Source organism: Halichoeres trimaculatus, unplaced genomic scaffold (assembly GCF_033239565.1).
Source record: "Halichoeres trimaculatus isolate MK-OKI-2021-1 unplaced genomic scaffold, fHalTri1.1 fHalTri1_scaffold_20, whole genome shotgun sequence".
NCBI classification, from domain to species: domain Eukaryota; kingdom Metazoa; phylum Chordata; class Actinopteri; order Labriformes; family Labridae; genus Halichoeres; species Halichoeres trimaculatus.
The window spans coordinates 13,560,181-13,583,159 of NW_027437198.1; the positions used below are offsets into that span (position 1 = coordinate 13,560,181).

Genomic DNA, 22,979 nt, shown 5'->3' on the forward strand with positions numbered 1-22,979 from the left:
GAAAAGTGTGTCATAAATGAAAAGCAGAGTTCTTGAAGCATTTTTTTGGTGTATTCATAATTCATATACATATTGACAGGTTTCTGATACAGCATGGATTGATAGTGTTAACTGTCTTCTTCTCAGCTTGTTTTTTTTTTTTTTTTTACAAGAATAACAATAAAAAATGATAAAGACAACACCATGTACGACTCGCTTTGTAAAGTTCATGGCAATGCTTCTTTTGAATGGATTTTGCTTCCTCCAATCAAATCGCCCGGACCATTCAAAAGTACTAGGTAAGGCTCGCTCCTGATTGGCCGATCACGGCCACTCGTATGACACTCTCAAATGGTTCAGTTTGTCAGTTTTAACGTAGCTTCCTTCGCAGAACTTCACTCCTCAGCGTCTCTTCTTCTCTCCTGTCCACACATTAAGGTGATTTCCTCCTCTTCCTCAGTCGTCCATCTCTTTGCACATTTTGTACTTGAAAAATAAGATTGTGTCCGAATACTATCTGTACCGTAAAAACCCCAGCGATGAAAAATAAGAACACTTTTCAAAAGGACCAAAATGGAATCAAAGACCCAGATAATCCACTCTCTCTCTGTCTCACACACACACACACACACACACATACACACACACAGCCACATCTCTTACACACACATGACGTTTTTGAAAGGCAACAAATGTCCGTTCTCCAAGGCAATAATGTCTTTGTGGCAAACTTCGACCCTGACATTCCAGACGACGTCGCTCTGGCTCCGCTTCCCTCTCCAGGAATGAAAAATACCAACAAAAAAAGCAATAACGTGTTTAAAGTGAGATACATCCATTTCATTTCATGAGTAAATAACAACGAGGATACAAAACCATAATAATGAGGACTAAAATAATACTTGTGGTCATCCTAATATAAGATAAAACACTACGAGTGTGTGAGAAAACCTCCTTTCTTCTCTGAGAACTCCTCTTCAAAGACAGAAAACAAACGATGATATGAAGAGTTTCACACTTTGAGGGTGTCTGAGGAAATCAAAGTGGGCCCAGAGAGGAAGTCTTTTGTTCTTTCAGGAAAGTTCCTTCGGCTCCTCCGACAGCCTTGACGTCTTCTTTTACTCCATTTCGATCTCTTTTTTTCTTTTTTTGTTTTTTTTTTCAACTGTAGATCCGCTCTGTTAGAGTTGCATGTCCATGTTTTTGTTCTTTTTCTGCACTGTACGGAAAAAGCAAATACTTCTTTTAGAAAAAAAAAATCTTCTCTTCGACGTGAATAATGCTGATTCCTGTTGAGAAATTTTACATTCCCTTTGTTTGTTCTCAGACTCTGATGGCCGTCCTCTCTGTTCAGCTTCCTAACGTCCAAACCAACCTGAGAAACACGAAGAGGAGGAGGTTAGCTTCATCACTGAGACTAATCACTGTAATCAGCAAACGAAAGATTTAAATCCAGATTCATGCTCTGATTTGGATTAATGTGTATTTTGCTCTGATCCAAGTATCAGACATGTTTTCCTCTGACAAAATGACCGCAATAACAACAAGAGGAGCAGACAGCTGTGAATACAGGAAACCTGATCCTGCTCAGAGGACCAATCACACAGTGCTGAGTCCTTTTAACCAATAGTTACGTTTTGGAGGAGGTGCAGTCCAGTTACATGTGTGTTGGTTTCTGCTTCAAAAGGGACTACACGGACCTACATTACCTATGTTGCATTTTACTTTGGTTCTTATTTTGTTTTGTCTTTTTGTTTTTGAATTCAGTTTACTAATCAGTTTTTAAAGCAGGTTTTTTAATTTAGTTTTTAACTTTTAAAAAAGCTTATTTTTGGCTTTTTATTTTTTATTTTCAGCACATTTAGTTTTTTATGGGGTAGATGTCAAGGGTGGGATTAAAAAATGTCAGAAAAGGCAATATGTAATAAAAAAATATACATATATCATTTTTAAAAATGTATTAACCTATACAACCTATACACCTAACAATAAAATGTGTCACAGAACCGTGACTGTAACCATCTGTGAGTTTTCACTCTCTTAGGCTGGCTGCGCGCTCTTAGACTGTTAGATCTTGACTGATTTTAAAATCCTAGTTCAGACTGATTTTAACATGAAAATCCCTGTTACTGTTTAAATAAGCACAACTTAAAATCATTAGTTTTTGTGACTGTGTTTTATAACCCTGAGTGAGGAGGGGACGCAGTCGAGACCCTGCTGTACTTCTAGACGTGCAGCAGTGGCATGGATCTTCTGTGCTCCACATGAGACAGCTTGTTTGTCTGTGCGTCACAGCGTGGACTAGCTGTCTGTGCTCCTCGTGGCATTGATCAGCTGTCTATGCTCTATGTGGTGTGGACTGACTGACTGTGTCAAAAATAAATAAATATATCTTTAAACTTTCAAAATCGGCCTGAATGGCGTGATAGTCCAGTCAAAGAATTCATTTATTAATATATTAACCATAAGGCACACACTGCAAAATCAAGACCCTGTGCCATGGAGCACAGACCACTAGTCAGTGCCATGGGGCTCAGACAACCTGTGCCCCCTGAAGAACAATATTTCTATTTCTACAATATTATCGACTGCCTTCCCTCCTCACTCAGGGTTACTAAAGTTATGAAATTGGAGCAGATTTTTTTTGTGACGGCGTTTGTAATCATGAGTGAGGAAGGAACACTGTGGATATGAGACCCAGCTGTTCTTTAAATGTTATTTAATTTAGTTGTTCAGATCTGCTTCAATTTTTATTATTATTCCACTTACTTGATTCATAAGGCAAATTTATTGATATCACATCTTTCAGTTTTGAGTAAGGTCAGCTTATTATGTTTTACAGTGATATACAACATTTTTTACCATTACTTAATATTTTAATTTTTTAACAAATAAGCACCAGGTTTATTTGATTTAAGACATTCAGTAGAATGATTTTCCATAATAATCCTAACTACTTGCTAAGTCAAATAAACTTATTTCATTACTTAGTTCTTTAAAGTAACCGGTTTCCAAGCATTTTTCAAGTAAACTCAACTTATCTGGGTTTCCAGTGTAGGTGATTAAGGGTTTAGATTAAAAAAAAACATTAAAAGACTATTAAACAGACTTGTGATGTTGTTTCATCAGCTAGTTGACTAAGAGTGCACTCTATTTCAGTCCTTCTAAAAAACACTTTTGTTTGAGAAACTGAAAGCATCCTGAATGAAAAGGAAAACAAAAACTTAATAACTCTCTGAGTCTCCACTCACAGCTCCCAGACTCCTGCATCTCTTCTTCCTCTGTGGTCCTCTCAGCCTCTCTCTGACTGCTCCAGGTAAACTGACTTAGCTGGCCGGATGCTCTGGGTAAACTGAGGGAGGAAAAGAGATGGAGAGGTGAGGAGACAAACAAACAAAGAGACAAAATTACAGGGAAAGAGACTAAAAGAAATCAGTGGTGGTCTGAGTGTGAGGAACTTCACTGAATGACAAACAAACTCCCTGAAAACAGAAGAAAAACCAACCTCTCCTTCTTTACCTTGTGCTTCGGACACCGCAGGGAGAAGTTATCTTCATTCAGAGAGCAATCTGGATGTAAGACAGAGAGTGCCATCAGAAATCAACCTAAACCTCAACAAAAACATATGTGTTAACAGTCCAAACTCCCATAAAGAGACTCACCTGCTTCGATAGCACACAGGTAGTGATAGCGGAGTGTACAGCCTTTACTGTAGCACCCCAGGGTGGAGCCAACCATCTCACAGTACGAGCAGCACTGCGCAAAGAGAGGCAGAACAACGAAGGTGAGGCCAGAGGAGCTTTTAAAGTGTTTCACACACAGAGGACAACCACAGAGTGTTTCTGACCTCCTGAGTTTAATTAAGATCTTTTTTCAGTTTAATCTAGCCCACTGGCATCGAAAAAATAACACAAGACTGTATGAGGAAACCTGGAAAATATGCAATAAATCTGAAACATCCCAAAACAATCAAAGGTAAAAGAGAAACCAGGCCACTCACTATTTCTCTGGCGCCATCTAGTGCCTCCTGCAGGCCGTACAGCCTCCCATTGACAAGGTACACTCCACTGGTCCAAACTATACATCCTTCGTGGACCCACAGCTCCTCAGGGTCCATGGGCATCTGAGGCAGCTGAGCGAGCTGCGCCAGGGGCCCCAGAGAGTCCAGAGCAGGGGGAGGGGGCTGGAAGGGCAGGGAGGCCTTGCTGTTCGAGGGAACCATCCTGGGGGAGTCCTCACTGGATTTGTGCCTCCTTTTGAAGCGGGGGTGTGAGGTCAGCTTTCTGTGTTGAGGGCGCTGCTGAGTTTCCTCCGGCGGTGGCTGAAGCTGTTTCTGAATCTGCTGCTTCTCAATCTCCAGGTCAGGCTCTCTCTTCAGCTCAGGGATGGGTCTGATGTCCAGGTTCATGTCCCAGGTCAGGGTTTTACTGGTGGTGGGGAAAGACCAGGGAGGCATATGCATCATTGTTTCCTCTCTTCCAGAGAAAGAGGCCGTTCTGAATGCAGCAGCAAAGGATGAGGGGTTTGGATCGAGGCCCATGGAATAGAAACTCTCAGAGAACGTTTTGGGAAACTGAGCATCGTGTGTTTGCGTGTCTTGGAAAGAGCTCAGAGAGTTTGAGCTTATGTCTGAATTTGGTCCTGTTCTGTTTGTTCCTGTGGTTGCCAGACATTGTCTGACCTGCGGCTGGTTCTTGGGAAGCTTTGCTGCATATTCAGCTGGATAGAAGGGCCCGTAGAGATCACCGAGGTGTTTGTAATTCGCCCATTTCTGACAGAGGCAGCAAAGCAGGCGGCCGGAGTGATTGGTCTCTGTAATCACAGGCCCTGAAACAACAGAGCCAGATGAAGGGAGCGCCTTCCCCGACTGAAGAGTTGTTTCCACCTCGTCTGTCTCTCTTTTCTCGGTCTCTCTGTCTCTTCGAGATAACTGAGAGGAAAGAGCTGAGGTCAGGAGAGAATCGATTCCGCTCCCGCTTGCTTTCCCTGCGACTGCACTCCGCTCCCCTTTCATCTTGTCTTCTTCTGCGTTCACGATGGTGCACACCGCGCCGATCTCTGGCACCTTGTTCTCCACATGTATGTGCGGGATGAACAAGCCCTTTCTATTTGGATCGACAGGAACTCTGTTGGCACCCACGCCCCCTCCTGCCCCTGAAAGTGTGTCTGTGTCGTCTTTGGCCACTGATGTTGACACCGCTGCCGCTGCTGTCGCTCCTCTCCTCCTTCTCCTCCTCTGTCGACCTGTGGCCTCCAGCAGGTCGTCTTCATCCTTCACACCTTTGCGTCTCCTTCTCACAGGTTTGACCTCAATCTCTGGCTGCGTGTCCTCACTCTCCACATCCACCTTCAGTACCTGTGTGAGAACCGGCGGTGCAAGCGGGGGAGTGTTCTCGATGTCGATGAGAGGAGGGACAACAGGTAAAGGTGTGTTTGCAGCTTGCACTGATGGAGGAGGGGTGGTAGCAGCTGAAGTTGGAGTCAGAGGCGCTTGGGGAGCACAGGGAGTTGTGTTTTGAGACGTGGCCTGAGCCTGGCCCGAAGCCTGCGTCTGGGCTGGGTTCTGGGCTCGTTTCTGTTTGTTCACGCTCCCCACGGGCCGGCCCTTCTTCTTTCCAGATGGGAAATATCCTTTGGGCACGACGCTCTCTGGTGGTTTTGTGTCTTGTGGCGACAGACTGGACCTACTGGAGGACATTTGATGCTGTCGACCCAGCAGGTGTCCTTGGTGGGGTGGCGTGGTGCCATAGTAGTCGCTGCCAGGATAGTCGTCGAATCCTATTCCAGATTCCTGAAGTTTCTGTCGGAGCAGATTAGCAGCAGACTGCTCTCCTCTGCGTGTCTCTAGCTCCTGGTACGTGTTTGTAAAATGCTGAATGTCAGACAGAGCAGATGAGGATGGTGGAGGAGAACCCTGGACTGGGCGAGGAAGAGGAGGAGGAGGCGGCAGAGGTCCAAGAAGAGCAAAGTCCTCCTTGTCGCCGGACGCTGACGCCACAGCTGATCCTAATCCAAAGTCAAAGTCTTGTTGTTTGAGGGTCTGAGACGTCTGATGGGAGTCACAGGGGAAGGCAGAGAGAGGTAGCGGCCCGGTGTCGTCCACTCCTTTGAAAGTAATCATGTCATTTAGCGAGTGACTTTCATCCATATAACCATCATCCCCTCCTGTTCCTCTGGGGAAATGTGCTAAGTCTTGGTCCTGTGAGTCATTAAACGGGATGTCTGAGAAACCAGAGAAGTGATTGGAGTCATCATCAGTGGGCTTTTTAATATTTGGAGTGATTTTCTGCACAATTGCCTCCAGTTTCAAACCGCGGCCTTTCCTTGGGGGCAGGACCTTGGTGGTCCCACTTGTTGGAGACAGAGGTTGGGAGAAGGTGCTCTCTCCAAGCAGCGGGGAGGAAAGCCGAGGACACGGGATATCTGAGCTGGCTGAGTCATCCTCATTGTGATGGCTGGACTCGCTCTGGGCTGCAGGGGAGTGATGGGAGTTTGTGGCGACCCTCGGCTGAGATGAATCCTGCAGCTGCCTTTTGGCGGGAATCGGGGAGATAAAAGAACGAACTCTCCTTCGCAACATCAACGGATTTGTGTCTCCTGAACCTCCAGCTTTCGTTTGACGCTGAACTTTGGGCTGAGTGGAGTTCATGTCGGCCAAAGGCTTAGCTGAGCTGGGAGGAGGAGGTGGGCCAGGGTGTTTCACTTCCTCTACAGCTCCTCTGGAGGCCTCAGGTTCAGCTGCAGCCTGGCCGTGAGTCATTGGAGGAGGAACAGGGCCGTGAGAAACTACAGGAGCGGGAGCAGAAAGAGGAGGAGGAGGAGGAGGTCTGTAGTACGAGTCTCCCTCCATCCGCTCTCTTCCTGCGTGCGTCGACTCCCACATCTTCAGATCAAAGTAGGCGCTTTGATGATGAATTGACGGTTTTGCTGTGTGTTGCTCCCCAGGCATGTCCGTCTGAGGGATCATCCTCTGCCTCTGCTCTGATTGGCCGACCTTATGTCGTCCTGGTGATGACCCGGGCTGCAGCATCATCTCCTTTGGCGGCCTGTTCATGGCTTTAACCCAGTCGCTCATGTCATGGGGGTGATGCAGGGGCCCGCGGGGATGAGGATACATCTGAAGCTTGTTTGGCGACTGAGTCTGAGGGGATAAGCTGTGGTACGGGTGGTGGGAGGGGAAATGAGGGTTACCGCGCTGCATCAGATTCCCTTCTCTTGTATCTCCGTAACGATATCCAGGAAAACTTCCACCGCCGCCAGTAGATAAATCAACGCCGTGAAGATAGGCCTGATGTCTCTGGGGTGAGGATAAAGGATTCGCGTTTAGAGGATGGGGTGTGACATCAGCACCTCCTCGCCGGTAGGGGTCTGCGTTAATTACTCCAGATGAGTGCGCAGACTTGGACTGATACTCGATATCTGTCTCATAAGCTCCACCACCGCCGTGATGGTCAGTTTGTAAATTTGCACTTGCCTCTTTTGAAGCCGCTTCCATTTTCACCACTTGTTTCTCCCCAATAATCTCCTTTTTACTCAGATCGTTTGCTGCTGCTGGAGAGGAGAAAGGCTGTTGTATCACACTCTGACTCTTCTCTCTGTCACTGTCTCTGTCCCTCTCTGGCGTGCTGCGTCGGTTTGGCGACACATCACAGATAACAGAGCGGCGCTCTGATGGGGCTAATATGGAGCCTGATGATTTCTGGGCCTCGGTTTGACCGGAGCTTCCCGATAACGGCTCTGGCTCCTGCAGGAGGAGCTCTTGCACAGCAGAGGATGATGTGGACGGAGCTTTCCTCTGTGGCAGAGAATAGTCGGCTAAGTTAATATGTTTTGTAGGAGGCGGCTGAGACTCTGCAGACACACCCAGGTCAGATTTTTCAGCGTTGAGCATCATCTTACTGCTCGTCCCTTCTGATTTCACAGCTGACTGGGGATCTGGGGTGAAATCCGGCTCGTTTCCATGCCTCTGGTTTGAATGGGGCTGCTTTCCAGAGCTTCCCATTTGAGCTGAAACGTCACCAACTCCACTCTGCATCCTCATAGCGTCTGTCATGCTGTATGGGTGTCTGCTCTGAAACTGCTGCTGGGCCTGCAGATGTGCAGGAAACGCCTGCTCAGGTCTGCTATAGCGTCGGTCTAAGTTATAACCTTGGAGGACTTCTTGTAAAAGACTGGGAAACTGCTGCATCTGGGAGTTCTCGTCTTGACCTTTAGCTCCTGCTCCCTGCCCTCTCTTCACCAAGGCCTCGGCTGCAGTACTGGCTTCTTTCTGCTGCACGGAGCCAAAACCAGTTTGTGATTGTTGGTACCCCAAGTATCTGGAATTTGACTCCAGTCCAGGCCTTCCTCTGTTCCTCATTGACAAATCTGAGCCATATGTTGATTCTGGGTGGCCATATTTGTGCGGCCCAGACTGGGGAGGATTCTGAGTCCGTCCAAAATTTGATTTCTGGTGAAGGGAGGAGTAGACAGTAAGATCCATACCTTCCTCCCCATTGTGGCTGCTGGACTCTCTGAAGTATAAATGTGGCTGTTTCTCTTCCACACAGTTTTCTTGGGGACGTTTGTTTTTGTCGGAGAGACTTCCATCAGAGCGGGCTGAAACAATCACACCGACACCGGTGACGCTCTGCGGATCCTCCAGCGTGAGCTTCTCTTCGTTCTCATTATTGTGTAATCTGGAGGCTGAGTGCTGACGGGTTTCTTTGGCCTGACCGTTCTGTGTGTTTACTTGATCTCCATCTTGTTGCGTTTGACTGCATCCTTTCTCTGTTTTCCCATCTTCACTTTCATTTTTGATTTCTGCAGCCTTCCTGTGACCTCCTCGGTGGTCGTACGTTGAACCAGGATCTGAGACGCAGTTTGGCTGAGTTTGAGGAATAATGCTGGAGGAAGGGGCTGGAGGAGCTGGATCTGATGGAGATGATAAAGCAGGAGCTTCATTCTGTTTAGCTTCAGAAGCTTTTGGTTCTTTTGTTGATGAATCGGCTGTGATGTTTTTAATGTTGGATGCTTGTCCTGTTTGAGTCTGATATCCAGTGGGTTCGGACCCACTGCTCGCTCCACTCATCTGCCTCACCCTCCCATGTTCCCCCTCAGAAAACTGATCCTCTCGCTCCACTTTGGTGCTGGCTGACATGACTGAAGAGTCCTCATCAGCAGCAGTATCCAGGCCAGCAGCACATCCATCTTTAACCGTGCTGGTACTTGATGCTGCGCTCGCATTTCGACTCCGCGGTTGCGATGGTGTTGCACCGTGTGCCGTCTGCTGCATCTGTCCTCCATCTTTCCCCCTCTTCTGTGAGAGCACGGTGTCGGTGAGGAGCATGTGCTGCACTGTGTTTGGTAAGTTGGCTACTTGTGAGCTCAAGGCATTAAGACTGTTCAGGCCTGAATCCTGCATCTTATCGAGAGGAGACGCTGAGTAGACAGAACTCTCCTCGCGGGACCCGATACTTGTCCCGAGACCCATTTTGTTGCGACCTGTCAGAGAAAGACTCCCCCCTCCAGCTGCACTCATGTTGTGAGCCTTATGACTACCGCTGCTACCACAGCTGCTGATGCTGCTGTTTGAATTAGGCGTGGGACTTAACTGAGGCATGGTCTGCAGTAACCTGCCCTGACCATGGCTGCTACGGGGATTCGATGTCTGAGGGTGTGAGGGACCGTGACCCGAGGGGTTTCCGTGTGCCTCTGAAACCCCCATGAGAGGGGAGGGAGACGAGCTACAACTGGGAGAATGCACTGCAGAGGCAACAGGAGAGGGGTTAGAGATGGGGCTGAAGTTTTGGTTGATCTGTTGGGCGTTTGGGTGCATCGGAGATTTGGAGATTTCTTGAGATGCTGCTTGAGGTAAAGTGGGATTGGAGGCCTGGTGAAGTTTAGCATAAACAGATCCCGGAGACGGGCCCTGGTGCTGCATCTTCAGCGAGTTGTCATAGCCTAAGTTGTGCTGAGAGTTGCGGTGCTGTAGTGTGGCCTGCTTGTGAAGTGAGTGTGTCTGTGGGGGGTATCCGGGGTAAGTGGAGGCGTGGTAACCCTGTTGAACATTCTCCATCTGCCCCACATTGTTAGCAGCAACTGAACTGGAGGCTGAGTTTGAACTGGAGTTGACGCTGGGAGAACTGTTGACTTTGGGATCGAACCCTGCGCCAGCTGCCCCATCGAGATACCTTTGTGGAGGGGGGCTGTACATTCCTGATGACCCTGTGGACGCCCCGCCCTGTGGGGAGTAGTGTGGGTACTGGGGGGTCATCCTGTGCCCAGAGTGGGGGTAACTCCTCTGCTGCTGTCCGTGGTGGACCGCTGGAAAGGTTTGGCCATGCTGGCGGTGCTGCATCGGAGAACCCTGAACGGTCTGCATGGTGGGGTTCTGGCTCATGTTGTACTGATGTGATGGAGAAAACGCTCCAGCTGCAGCAGCAGCACCTCCACCTGACCCAGCACCAGAGGCGTAGTCCACTGGATACGACATCATGCTGGATGATGGAGCCGAGGCAGACCCAGCATGTCGGTACTGGTGAGGTATATGTCCATCCATAGTGGGGTACCCAAATCCTGCCCCGTAGCCCATGCCCCCTCTTCTGTGCCGGTCTTTTCCCCCCATCGAGAAGTAGTAATCCATGATGTCCTTTCTGTACGGGTTGCTTGTGTTACCACTGTGGATGTTCCCCTGTGTGGGTGCAGGCTCCACAGCGGCTCTGTTCCTGGCGCTGTATGCCAGCATGTGGCTGGCCTGACCCGGGTGGTGATGGCCTCTGTGCAGGCTCTGCTGCTGCATCCCTGCGTAGTCATCCGTCATCCTGGGAGAGATCTGAGGTTCTGCAGGCTGAGGGGGATACAGAGGTCCCCCTGCTCCCCTCCCACTGAACCCCGGGGGCAGAGAGGGTGGAGCCGCACTGTTTGAAAAGTTCTGCATTGTTTCTCCAAGTTTGGGTTTAAAGTGAGAGTATGTGACAGCGTCTACACGAGGGAATGCTTCTGATCAGAAACTGGAAGGCTAATGGCAGTGAGAAGTAATAAATGTCAGAAAGAGAGAGTCTATGGCCTGGCAGTGAAGCGGGGTAATGCTTTAAAAATCCAAGAAAGACTTCAAGCAGGAGATTATATATCACAGATGAAATAATTACTTCTTTTAGAGCACAAAGTGAGCAGGGGGGGTTTAGCAGCCAATGGTCTTATCAGAATATGAAAAAGCCAAATGGTAAAAATCTTCAATGTGATGACAGCACAGTTATCACTTCTTAAAAAAGGCTCACTTAAAAAATGGGATTTCCAAAAAGAAAGGAGTGAAGAAGCAGGTTTCTACTCTTTCAGGTTTCTTCTCTAGGTTGAGTCCTTTCAATGAAGCAGTTTTGGCACAGAGCAGGCGATGATATCACACACGACTGAAACATCACCGTGTGAAACCTTCAACCTCGACTGTCTCTACATGAACACCGTCAGCTCTGCTGTAAGGTCGGCTCAAGCTAACAGAGCTGTGTCAAGATTAAATTAAGAAATGATCCGATAGCATCTTGTGCAAAAAGAGAGAGATCTCAATAAAAGCATTGAGGCTCTGTTTGGTCACAACGATCCTTCAGCTCATCCGTTTGTTTGCCAGGACCTGACTCACACCTGTGTGAGACAAAAACTGCAGCAGGTCTGAACACAGACCCTCTCTAAACAGTCCCAGAGGCAAACACTCCATTGATATTCTCATCAGCTCTTGGTTGCAAAGTGTAATACTTCTTGAGTCGTTCCTTCTCTCAGTCATTCCTCTTCAAATACTGTTTTTAGTTTCCTGTTCCTGCTTGCATTCATTAGGACTGCACAAGTCTTTGGTCCCCGTTCAGTAATTGTTCTCTCCCTTTCTTGGAGCTCCCCGTATCTTCACCGTGCTGCCTTCTTACCTTTGTTTTTTTCTGTCAACCATCATTTGATTCTAGCTAATTCCATGGCAACAACTTCCCAAAAGGAGGGTAATCCATTTATTCCACTTCAAGTTCAGTCAATTCGAGCTCCTGTTTTCTGTTTCTCTTCAGTATTTCCATGCAGATGTGTTCTTTTTTTCAGGAGCTGCTGACCAGAGGCCTGCAAGATTCTGCAGAAACAAAAGACAGATCAAAGTTAGTTTACAACTGTAATAATCGAGAAGAATGCACCATGACTGTACAATTAAGCTGAGCTACTCTTCAATAAATCTAAAGAATGAAGATGTAAACAAACATTTTACAACTATAGAAAAACAGAAAATGTAAAATTAGATTTGAAACATCTGTTTTGACTCATCGTATTCCAAATACTGGAGGCTGATTTGACTGGAAAAAAAATACTATCAAAAAACAACATCCATCACAAAGAGATTAAACACACCAACAATAACGTCATCATTTTGTCCTTGTTGCACACTCTTCCTATTTAAATATGCACTAACGGCATGACTTTCTCTTTTGCAGGAGCTTTTAAACATGACTAAGCTGTCTCCTTGGACTGATAACACACAGAGCGAGTGGACAGAGAAGTGTGTTAGCAGCAGCAGCATGCAGTTTAGGCAACAAAGCAGCATGGACAAGGTCACAAACATCACGGCATCACATGTAAACAAACAACATTCAGCCAAACAGGAGCAGTCCGTCTCCCGCTGCTTTACAATGAGACTGAAGACCATTAACTTTACTTTTTATGGGGTTTAATTATTATGAGGGATAATTAAAGGGATGACGCCACCTTTATGAGGTCAGCAGACATAATTGCCCTGTGTGACACGAGGCTCTATTGTCTGCCCCCGGCGCACAGTAAAATGCTTAATGGCCCTGACACATGTTTTGGGGACTTTTGTTGAATCAGTGCAGCACAAAACAAGCCCTCACTGATTATGATTATTGCTAGAAGTAGAGGGTAGAAAAATATTAGCTCATTGACAAATCATCCTGCTAAATCGTGCACCAAGTACCTTTAAATTCATTTTGAAATAAAAGGTTTAACTTTGATTTGACTCAGTGTTTATAACTCCTCATATTGGCATTTTCTTAACCTTTAGGGGCATTTTGCCTTCCTCAATTGATCAGATATTGTATTGTACTTATCGTAATAAGATTGTCTTACAATCAATGTAGAATCACTGTATCCTGGGTCATGTATCGGGTATCTATCGTATCAAAAAGGATCGCATTCCCTTGCAAGTACCCTCTAAACATCAGTGCTGCATGATTTTGTGACATTATCTATTCTTATGTTAGATTGGTATATATTACAGGATAGGAGCGAATAATCCCTGAGACCCTGTTATTGTACTCTGCTGTGGGTACTTTTATTAGCCCTGACCACCTTTAATTTGTCTTTGTCTTTACTCGTAAGAATTGATCTTTTGTCTCTTTGCTGGTTGTCTTGCCACATGATGTAGCAGCTTTAATTTTGCATGTTTCACTCAAAATTTCTTTCTTAGCAATGTTACTGTAACTGAGTCCTGAACACTTCTATAAAGCAGATGCTGGTTAGTCATATGCACAAACAAACATGAAGTGCACAAACTAACTCAAACATCACAGCCTCTTTAACTGCAATTAGATTAATCTAAAGGCCTTATAGGGGTGTCTGCCAACCTTATCAATCAAGATTGTTTATATTTGCACTGTTTCTGTGTAAAAACCAAGGCAGACATGCATGCATACAGTTTATTGACTGTAATTTTCAGATCTTAAATTCAAGACCATGTACTTAGAGATAACAGTGGTTTTCTTGCTCCTTATCCCTAATGAGGAATTGGCACGTTTGGTTAGGCAAATGATTAAACTACATCATGCTCACTACTTGGCACACAAATTTCAGGTCAATAAAACAAGTGGTTGGTCGTATATTTTGTCAAGTGTTTGTGCTCCTGTAGATAGCTGTGTAATGATCTAAAGCTTTACTACCTGGATGTAAAGTTGTATGAAGGCTGTGTTAGGTTAAACTGACATATAACCACTCGACCAGAGACACTGACCTGAGGGGAGGCGATAGCTCTGCTAGTGTTAGCCCCATTCTGTTATCCAATCTGACACTGTTTACTTACAGACTGGGATCTCATGTTCAGTCAGTGTTTAGCTGTGCTCCATTTTGACTGTTTTCTGTTCAAATAACTTAAAAATCAGTCACCATGGAGCATCCCTAGCTTCTCTCTCAACATTTTATCATGGTATTAAGATAACAACTGATATTAAGCTGTTATTACTACTAAACCGTGCATCAAATGCATGGATGCATGTCCACTTAGGGCCTCCATAGGGTCCCAAAACAAACATGTCACACCTTGTAACCTGTGATCAGGTGTCCCATTTAAGGGTCAGAAGCTCCTAGTATCAGAAGATCAGAATTAATGAAGCAGTGTGAGTGCAGTGTGTCAGCACTTTGATCAACCAGAGCTCTTTAATTGATTACAGCATACGCAGTGATATTGCAGATAATTATCAAACACCTCCTCGGGATTTACCCTCAGGTTTTACAGTCTCAGTCATCAACACTCAGGGTTTTTGTAGCATAGCTTTAGTAGCTACATCAGCTAATAGCAGGGTAACGTTATACGCATTACATTTAGCTTTGTAGAGCAGCCTGTTTTAGCTCTGTAAGGTTAGCGTTAGCTCCATTACCTCACATACTGTACATTATATGAGCAAACTAGCCGAATAAAGAGGAGCTAACGAAGCTACAAACTTAGCATCTTAGCCTGAGAGCTAATTTGCGTTTATTAGGAGCGTTAGAGAGACGTTAGTGAGAGCAGCTAAAGGCAGCCGAGCAGCTACAAAGAGAGGTGATTAGGTGCAGATGTTTCCCCCTCACACATTCACTGAGAGGAAACGGGTTAGTTAGCGTTACAGAGCTGATGAGAGGACTGCATCAGAGGAATAAACCGCAGGCTGACATGTCCCTGTGAGCACACAGAGCTAACGTCCCCACAGAGAGGCATGTCAGTCACACACACAGGCTAGCTAACATCTCTGAATGCATACCTGAAAACGAAGCACTACAAGGCCCCTCCACAGGCTGGGAGGCTGTTTGTGACAATCCCGCTGCTGTGGCAGGAAACCCCAGTCTCGAGTGGACCGCTCCGCCGCTTTTCCTTCACCCTTTTCTGTCCAGACAACCCCGACCAGCGGCGGCGAAGTCGGGGGGCCCGTCACGACACTCAGATCCCGGGCCTTTCTTCCGATCCCCCCTTTTTTCTTTTGTCCTCACCTCCAAAAATGATGAGAGCAGAGCACAATCGGGGTGCCTGTAGGTCCCGTAGCAGTGAGGTCCATACACCCCCGCCCCCTCCCCTCTTGTTCCCTCTCGCTCTCTCCCTCTCTCCTCTTTCACACACCGCTGAGGTGATTCCACCTTTCTCCAACTAAAATCAAACACATTGCCATCCCTGAAGCCTCCGCCGTCACATCAAGATCTCAAGCGTCAGTTTCCGCCACTGAATCACATTTGCATGCCTTCATCAGCAGCTCGACCCTGTTCGTTTTCCTCTTAGACTACTGTTTTTTTTTCTTGCAACCGAAAGACCGCCTTGAAAATGCATACACACTCATTTTCCTGCACCCCCTCCCTCATCTCTCTCCATCACATCCCTCCAACTCCCCACCCTCTCTCTACAGCTTTTACCATTTCACTGGATTTTATCCATTTCTACCATGAAATATCAGATAGTGGTAACAATGCAAATGCATCTTCTGCATGCCTTCACTGAGCAATTCATAGCAGCTCCTTTGTTCTTACTCTGAGAGAGCTGAATTAAAGGAGTCTGGATATGGATCAGTCAATAAGACAGATCCTTCATCATGTTTCCTCACAAAGAGAAGCCGCTTAAATCGTTACATCTGACCATTGGGTAATGTTTGACACGACACACTCACAGTATCATCACGGCTCGCACAACAATAGAGGTGCTACAATCAGAATCCCATTCCCAATCAACGCTTTGTGTCGTCTCTGCCAGGGCTTATCTGCTCTCACACAGGGGCCACAGAGTGCAGCACAGACCCACCAACACTCCCCACCATAGTAATGACATGCCCTCTAACCCCATCCATGCTGCTGCACTTTTAATGCACTGCACTGAAGAAACACACACGCACAGACAGACACACACAAGTGAGGAAAAAAAGTGTGAATCTCACAAACACACAAATCTCTGTAAAGCTGTCAATCACAAGTGTAAAATCTCCCTCAATTTCTAAACAACAGTTCAATACATTTCATTCCCTTGCAGATACACGTCTATTTCTATCATAGTTGCCATAGCAACTGCATCACAGAGCCTTAACTGTGGATAATTTTCAGGCGACGGATCTACACTGGCTTCTTTTTTTCACATGTGAGATTTAATGCAGACTCTCGTTTTTTTCACCCCCTGATACAAATCTTCGGCCGTGAATCATTTGCAAAGCAGTTGTGTGTCTGTGTTTGTGTTGCGACCAGAAGGCCGAGTGAAAAAGCTGAGAGGCGAGATAAAGGGCGAGCCAGCCGGGCCCGTCCAATCAACAGGAGCGCCTGCTGGGATGCACACACAAACACACACACTCTCCATCACGGAGCAAGGTCACAAAATCTTCTCCAGCGAGGATGCTCAAAGCACAGAGTTATAAAGAGAGATGTCCGGTGTTAATGCTTTCTAAATGTTCCCAACACACACTAACACACACCTGCAGAACTCTTCTCTCCTTCTCTAGAGTGGGATGCAATTTAATGACATGCATCATTTGCAAACACACAAATTTAAGTCTGCTCTGTTGTAGTTACAGAACACATGAGGACAAACAGTTCCCCTCACTGTGGGTCTTTTAGTCTTAAAATCCCAAATCAGAGGGCCTCATCTGTCCCCAAGTCTCACTAATAAAGACTTGTTACTATGAGACAGTGGGCATCTTCACAGTACAATACTAGTAAACAAAGTACACACAATGTGGACTTTGAAGCAACATAGTGTCGATAGCATCCACACTCAGGATCTCAGACTCTCGCACAAAAATAAAATGAAACACCTTTCAAATACAGGAATTTCAGGAGGACATTCTGAAAGTAAATTATATCAATCAGTCGAGCTGAATGCTTCTTTCTGCTCTGCCATTTCTGCACTGGAGCAGATGAATGTGCAGGTAAAACTCAGCTGGACCTTCTGTAACCTGAGAGCGTGGAGAGGGGAACAGTGGATAAGTGCCCTCACAGCTTGCTCTCTGCTCTCTGGATTCAATCCTCACTTTACAGTTATTTTCATGTGACCGCGTGAGGCTCGTTAGAGAGTTATTTCTGCTTCAACCTGTGGATTTAAGCACCAATAATGATTACTTTTTGAGGGCTCACTACAGAACCAAGAACATGAATGAATACTTACCTTTAACAATACACATGTCACTTCACAAGTCACACATTGTTGATTATTGATTAAAAAACCCACATACAAGAAGATGCAGCCACTGTTTTGTGCTGCTCTTTCAGTTTAATTGGTGGACTTGAAAGAAAATGAGAAAATGAAAACATGAGATATTTTGTTGCAAAAGTGTGCAAAAACCAAATTGCTATCCAGCTCATCATCCACAGCCTTTGCAGCATTTAATCCAATGAGCAACAAAGGAGGACTGATTTGCAGTTTCCTGACTGACCACATGGAGTCAGAGTCATACAACAAACATGCAGCTGTGCTCTCAGACTCACAGGATGGGCTGCAGCAGAGACAGATCCTTCAGAGGGGTGGCCAGGGGGTGGCAGGGACCCTGAATCCCCAGAATACCAAACTGTGATTGGTTGTTCATCTTGTCAAAAGGCAGGACATAATGTTGACATCAACTATTTAGAAGTGTGCAAAAAGGATTTTCTAGTTTTTTTTCTGCATTTCAGTGCAGCACATTTCCCTTTGTTGGTTTTTGTAATTTTAGAAGAATATTGTGCATGTGTGTTCCACAAGTCAGGCGTGAAGGAAAGGAATGAGTCCATCAAAAACTCCCCTATCTAATGGGCAAAAATAAATTTATTTTCCTTATTTCTGAAAAATTTTGAAGAAAGAGGAAACAGGGGTGTGCCTGCAGTTTCTTAGAGCCAAGCTTGAGGTGCTGAACGAACGAACGGTGGATGATTTGCAATGGCCCAAACAATCATCTGCTGGAGAAACAAGCTCTAAATGCAGAGATGGTGCTTCTCTAAAAGAACTCATGCAGAATTGTAGAGCACAATACAAGGGTAAAAACACAGCAGATAAGAAAGCTTACTGCAAGAAGCTAGCTCACATAATTTTGTGTGATTCTTGACTTATTTCCTCCTTAGTTGGTGCACATCTGTTGTCAGTGTGGAATTTTTGCAGCTCATTTTCTCATATGCAGTGTGTCTGCTGTTGAGTTTAATTTGGACTTTTGCGCAAGTTTTTAATGTTGCATCATTTCCACTTCTGCCTCTCTTCTCTTCAGCTGCAGGTCAATTCTAATCGTTATTATTATTTCTTAATTTTTACTTTATCTCAACTCATGTGCATATATATTTTTATTATTCACTGTACAAAGCTCATTATTATCATTATTATCTTATTTATCTATTTTTTTTATTACTTAATCGCTATTTTTTCTATTTTTTTGAATATTTTGTGTGTGTTTATAATAATTGTGCAGAGACAGAGTGGGCAATTGGAGTCAAATTCCTTGTATTCTTGAGATCCTTGGCAAATAACAGCGATTCTGACTCTGATTCTGATCATGACCCTTGTGGCCATCGACAAATCCCCTTGTAAGCCTCCTCAAACTGATGGCTGCACAACATCACATTCAAAAACGTTACTTCAGTATGATCTATGAATAACTGTCAGATTGCCTTTTGTTGATGGTGCAGTCCTTGCTTGTAAAAGTTCCTTTGTCCTCAAAGAATCAAGCGAACTAAATCCTAGCTTATCGACCCTGCTGTGGCCACCCGGGTCTAAAACTGTGGACCCGCCCCTGACTGCTCATCGTATCCCTGTGTTTGATAATCTGGTCCATCACTCTCTTTGAAGTGTGCGTTTTTAAAGTTAGTCTTTGGTACATTTTCTCTCTCTTTGATCCTTTGTCATCCTCACTATCCCACGATATCACAATTAGTGTGGTGTGGATGCTCAGCATTAAAGGAGCGGAGAAGACGCAGCTTTGATAATACAAACATAATGGTGAGGAGGCAGAGGCATGGGATGAACTCTGATGGTACGAGGTGTGCCTCTCAGAGACTCTCTCTCAGATCAAAGAGCATGATGCAGCCATGCTGAAACTCGCGCGCAACAGTTCCAAACTTTTAATGTGACCTTAAACAAGTCAAACTAATTCACCTTCTCTATTTAGAGCCTGTAGGCATTATTATGGGCTGGTGCAAGTGATGAATCATCATCTCTGTGTGATATCTGATCTCATCTTTGGACACTGATATCATATTTTCTGATAACACCAACAGTGATGAAGTGGAGCATGGAGCTGCACTGAGCTGTCCGGACAAGAGTTTATCTAATATAAGCTGATCCACCGTTCAGTGCTTTAAACTTATCTGTTTACATTAAGATAAATCAGTTTGATGGATTTGTGAACAAAAAAGGCCAAAAAAAAAAAAACGGGGGGAAAAAAAGGAAAAAAAAAGGAAGGCAAATTTTCAGTTTCTAGATTTGGCCAGCTGGGGGCGACCTCTCCTCACGTCCCTCATCACTCTCACATCCCTCCCTCCCTCTTCTTCTCTTCCTCTTTCACACTGAGGCCGGCTGCCACACTCTCCTCGTCGCGTAGCAACCACGGAACCCTGCCTCCAATCACTACGGATACCGGGAGGGATGGAGGGAGGGGGGAGGAGGAGTAGGAGGAGAGGCTGGCAGAGCATTGGCATCTAGAACATCAAAACCAAAAGAATGTGAAGAGATAAAGATAATAAATGAAGGAGTTGATTAAAGAATGTCAGGGGATGATCAGAGGAGAAGCTCTCAGGTAACACTGAGATCATCACTCAGAAAGGAAAGAGTGTTTCAGAGCCTCTGGGAGGGATGCTGAACTTCAAATAATGTCCTCCCTTTCCCAAAAGTGCACAGTATATTTCTCAAAGTAGCATCCGTTTACGTGTATGCGGTGAGTCTGAGTCTGACTGCAAACAGTAAATTACACTGAGGCTTCTTTCTCTCTGTCCTCCTTCAGCGGTATGAAGCTGAAACACAAACTGATTTTCTTTTGATGAACGTTTCTTCAGTTTGCTGAGATAACATCATGAAGCAGATCAGTCAGAAGTCAAGCTTTGACAGGTTTGTCCTCAAGAGAAGAAGAAAACTGTCTCAGATATCTCCTCAGATTACCAACCATCATGCTCCTCCTGCTTTTGCTCTCCATACAGACTGTTTTTCCTGCAAACACCAACACCCTAACCAAGATCTAGACCCCTGCTGAACAGATGCACACTTTCATGGATGATCACTCATATTAAAGATGACTGTTTAAGAAATACGCTGGCCCTCACAGTTCGTCCTCCCTCTGTCCTCCGTAGCTATCCATGCCCTCTCATCTCCTCCTGTCTCCCACGTTCACCCACCTTCTCCAGGAGAACATTAAATTTGATGGTGCCATCATCTTCCTCCTTCTGTCCTTGTGACTCGTGGCGAACCTTTGTGCTTTATTACCTCTCTCTCAGTAAGGGGGGTCATCTCGCTGGTGATCTATGTCTCTGTCACACACATGGGACGTGCATGAATGCCTGTACACACACTGCAGTGAGAGCAGGATCCTGAGCCTCACTGATAAAGGCTGAACTCTAAGAAACTGTAAAACAAAAGAATGAAACAAAAGACTTTGAATTTGATCATGTAAAATGAACATGCAAGATAGAATCAGGCTCCTGCTCACCCTGTCAGGAATCTGACCTGACTAACATTTGTACACACAGCTTGATTTATATGAAGATAATACATGATAGTTTGACTGTTGCTATAATGTAGATGCTGCAGAATCACACAAACACATCATCCTGACACCTGAATGCACCGCTGCAAACTTTAACTCTGAGCCACACAAGAGATGAAGGAGGAGGAGGGAGAACGTGTACTTCTGCGTGTGTATGCGCAAAAAGAGAAAACGCTGGCTGCTGTTTCCGAGGCAACCATCTCTCTCCCCTCTCCTCTTTAACCCTTCGAGCTCAGCACTTCCTTTTCACCTTCTGTCTCTTCCTCCATCACGGCCATCTCTCACTTTTTGATGTCCTCTCGCTCCATCTGTCTCCTCTCCTCTCATCTCTTGGCGTCCAGCTCTCTCCTCACTGTACAAAATCTTGATTCGTGATGCAGCCAGTCTCACCTTCATCTTGATTATTCATCCTCATGTCAGAACACCTGTCGTTCTCTCTGTGCTCGGGCGCTTTGTTAACTCTGAGTCACTCTCTGCTGCAGAGCGCTTGCGGTGTGTGCTGAACGGAGCCCGGGATGAGGAAGTCACTGTGAACCTGCAGGTTTGATTCATGTTGTTAAAAATTGTCGGCAACGAGCACAGACTTCAAAAGAGAACTGCAGTTCCTCAAGTGGCCACTGGGGGCTTGCTCCAGTAAGGTTTCAACTCACATCAGGCGCCATTGTAACCACATATATGGATTTTGTTATGCCTTAATTTGGATGACAGGGGGGTGGATGGAGCAGAGGAGCCCAGGATGCTCGCTTTAAGGTCTGTGTTATCGTGTAGCCCCAGGAAAGAAGATAAACAAGAGTGTTTCTCACACTATTCATTCCCTTAATTACAGCCCGGGAGTCCTGGTTTTATGATCTCCATCAAAAAGCGAATCAAACTAAAATTCACAGAGAAATTAAAGTCGCTCCTGTGTAATAATCTGACACGTTGGGGGAATGCCAGCTGAAAAACTGAACATTTAGAGGTCAGAAAAGAAACTCAGCCAACACTTAGCTCTTGCCAAATTCTCCCTCTCCATCCTGAATGTAACGCCGCATCCACACGCTGCCATTTCTCTCTGACATCAACCTTGAGCAGAAGCTGCAAATGCTGTTATAATGCAGTTCTGCTGAGCACCAGGCTGTAAGTCAGAGAAACTTAAAAACGCTGACTAATCATTATCGTTTCATCGCAGCGAGATTTATCAGCAGCTGAAAATACAGAGGAAAGAGGGAATCTGGAGGACACAGGGCCATATTTTGCCAAAACAGCACCGCTGTGTCATGGAAGAAAAGTAACTTTATAGAAAAATGGTCTGAACTCAGTAAGAGACGTTGTTTGCCTCAAAATCAGAATATCCTGGATTTACAATGAGTGATATCTGACTTTATTCTCTGCTACAGAGCCAGGGCCGTGCCGAAAGCTGGAGAAAAACGAAAAATCATCTGAAAAAATGAGCTGAAGTTGTGATTGCTGTTTTGGAAAATGGTTATATGTGCAGCAGAGAGAGGAAACAGACAAATAACTGGCCTTTGAGAGACTCCAGGTGCAAGGCCAAGTGAAAGTGCCATGGGCTAATCAGCAGAGATTATACTCTGTGCAGAATTCATAACCAGGATGTGTGCAGGGACTTCAGATCTCCACATAATTTCTCTACCTGGCACCTGCAAGGGCATCTTTCCTGAATGGCCCTTATCCTTTTCTTCTGCTCTTTACTGGTCCGGAGGTGCAGTGCACTTACTTTTTTTTTTTTGCCTCTCCAGACATCTCCGGTGTTTTGCACGATCCTTTCAGGATGTCAGGCAGAGACGTCGCTGGAAACAAAAGTCCCTGTTCTTTTCAAAGGTCCCATATTATGCAAAAATCACTTCATTAAGTCTTTTAGTGAAATTTGTGAGTCTTTGGCTTTCCTCCCAGCCCACAAAATGTGATATTTAATGAAAAAACCTGTACTTAGTAGTGTTTGTGAATGTAAAATTCTGACCTAAAACCAGCTGTTTGGATTTGAGGGACTTGTTGACGTCAGCGATTCCCTTTTTTGACCAAACAGGAGCAAGTCCCCGAACCCCCTCCCCGCCCACTCCTCTCCCCACTGCTGGACAGAGGAGTGTAGCCATTTTTGGCTGTAAACAGCCACATAGT

General features: G+C 45.5%; 1 protein-coding gene across 2 annotated transcripts; it reads right to left on the reverse strand.

Annotated features, from left to right (window-relative positions):
- Positions 1-40: 40 nt before the first annotated feature.
- Positions 41-15,461, reverse strand: tcf20 (transcription factor 20). Of its 2 annotated transcripts, none has more exons than XM_074697536.1 (6): positions 14,949-15,461; positions 3,980-12,061; positions 3,642-3,735; positions 3,485-3,548; positions 3,231-3,331; positions 41-1,354 (listed from the first exon to the last, which is right to left on the reverse strand). In XM_074697536.1, exons 2-6 carry the CDS (start codon positions 10,895-10,897, stop codon positions 1,338-1,340), a joined length of 7,194 nt encoding a protein of 2,397 aa, XP_074553637.1. In that variant the 5' UTR covers positions 10,898-12,061; positions 14,949-15,461; the 3' UTR covers positions 41-1,337. The 2 variants fall into 2 exon arrangements, with proteins under 2 accessions (XP_074553637.1, XP_074553638.1); XM_074697537.1 differs by having other exon boundaries at positions 3,499-3,548; positions 14,949-15,460.
- Between the last annotated feature and the right edge of the window lie 7,518 nt (positions 15,462-22,979).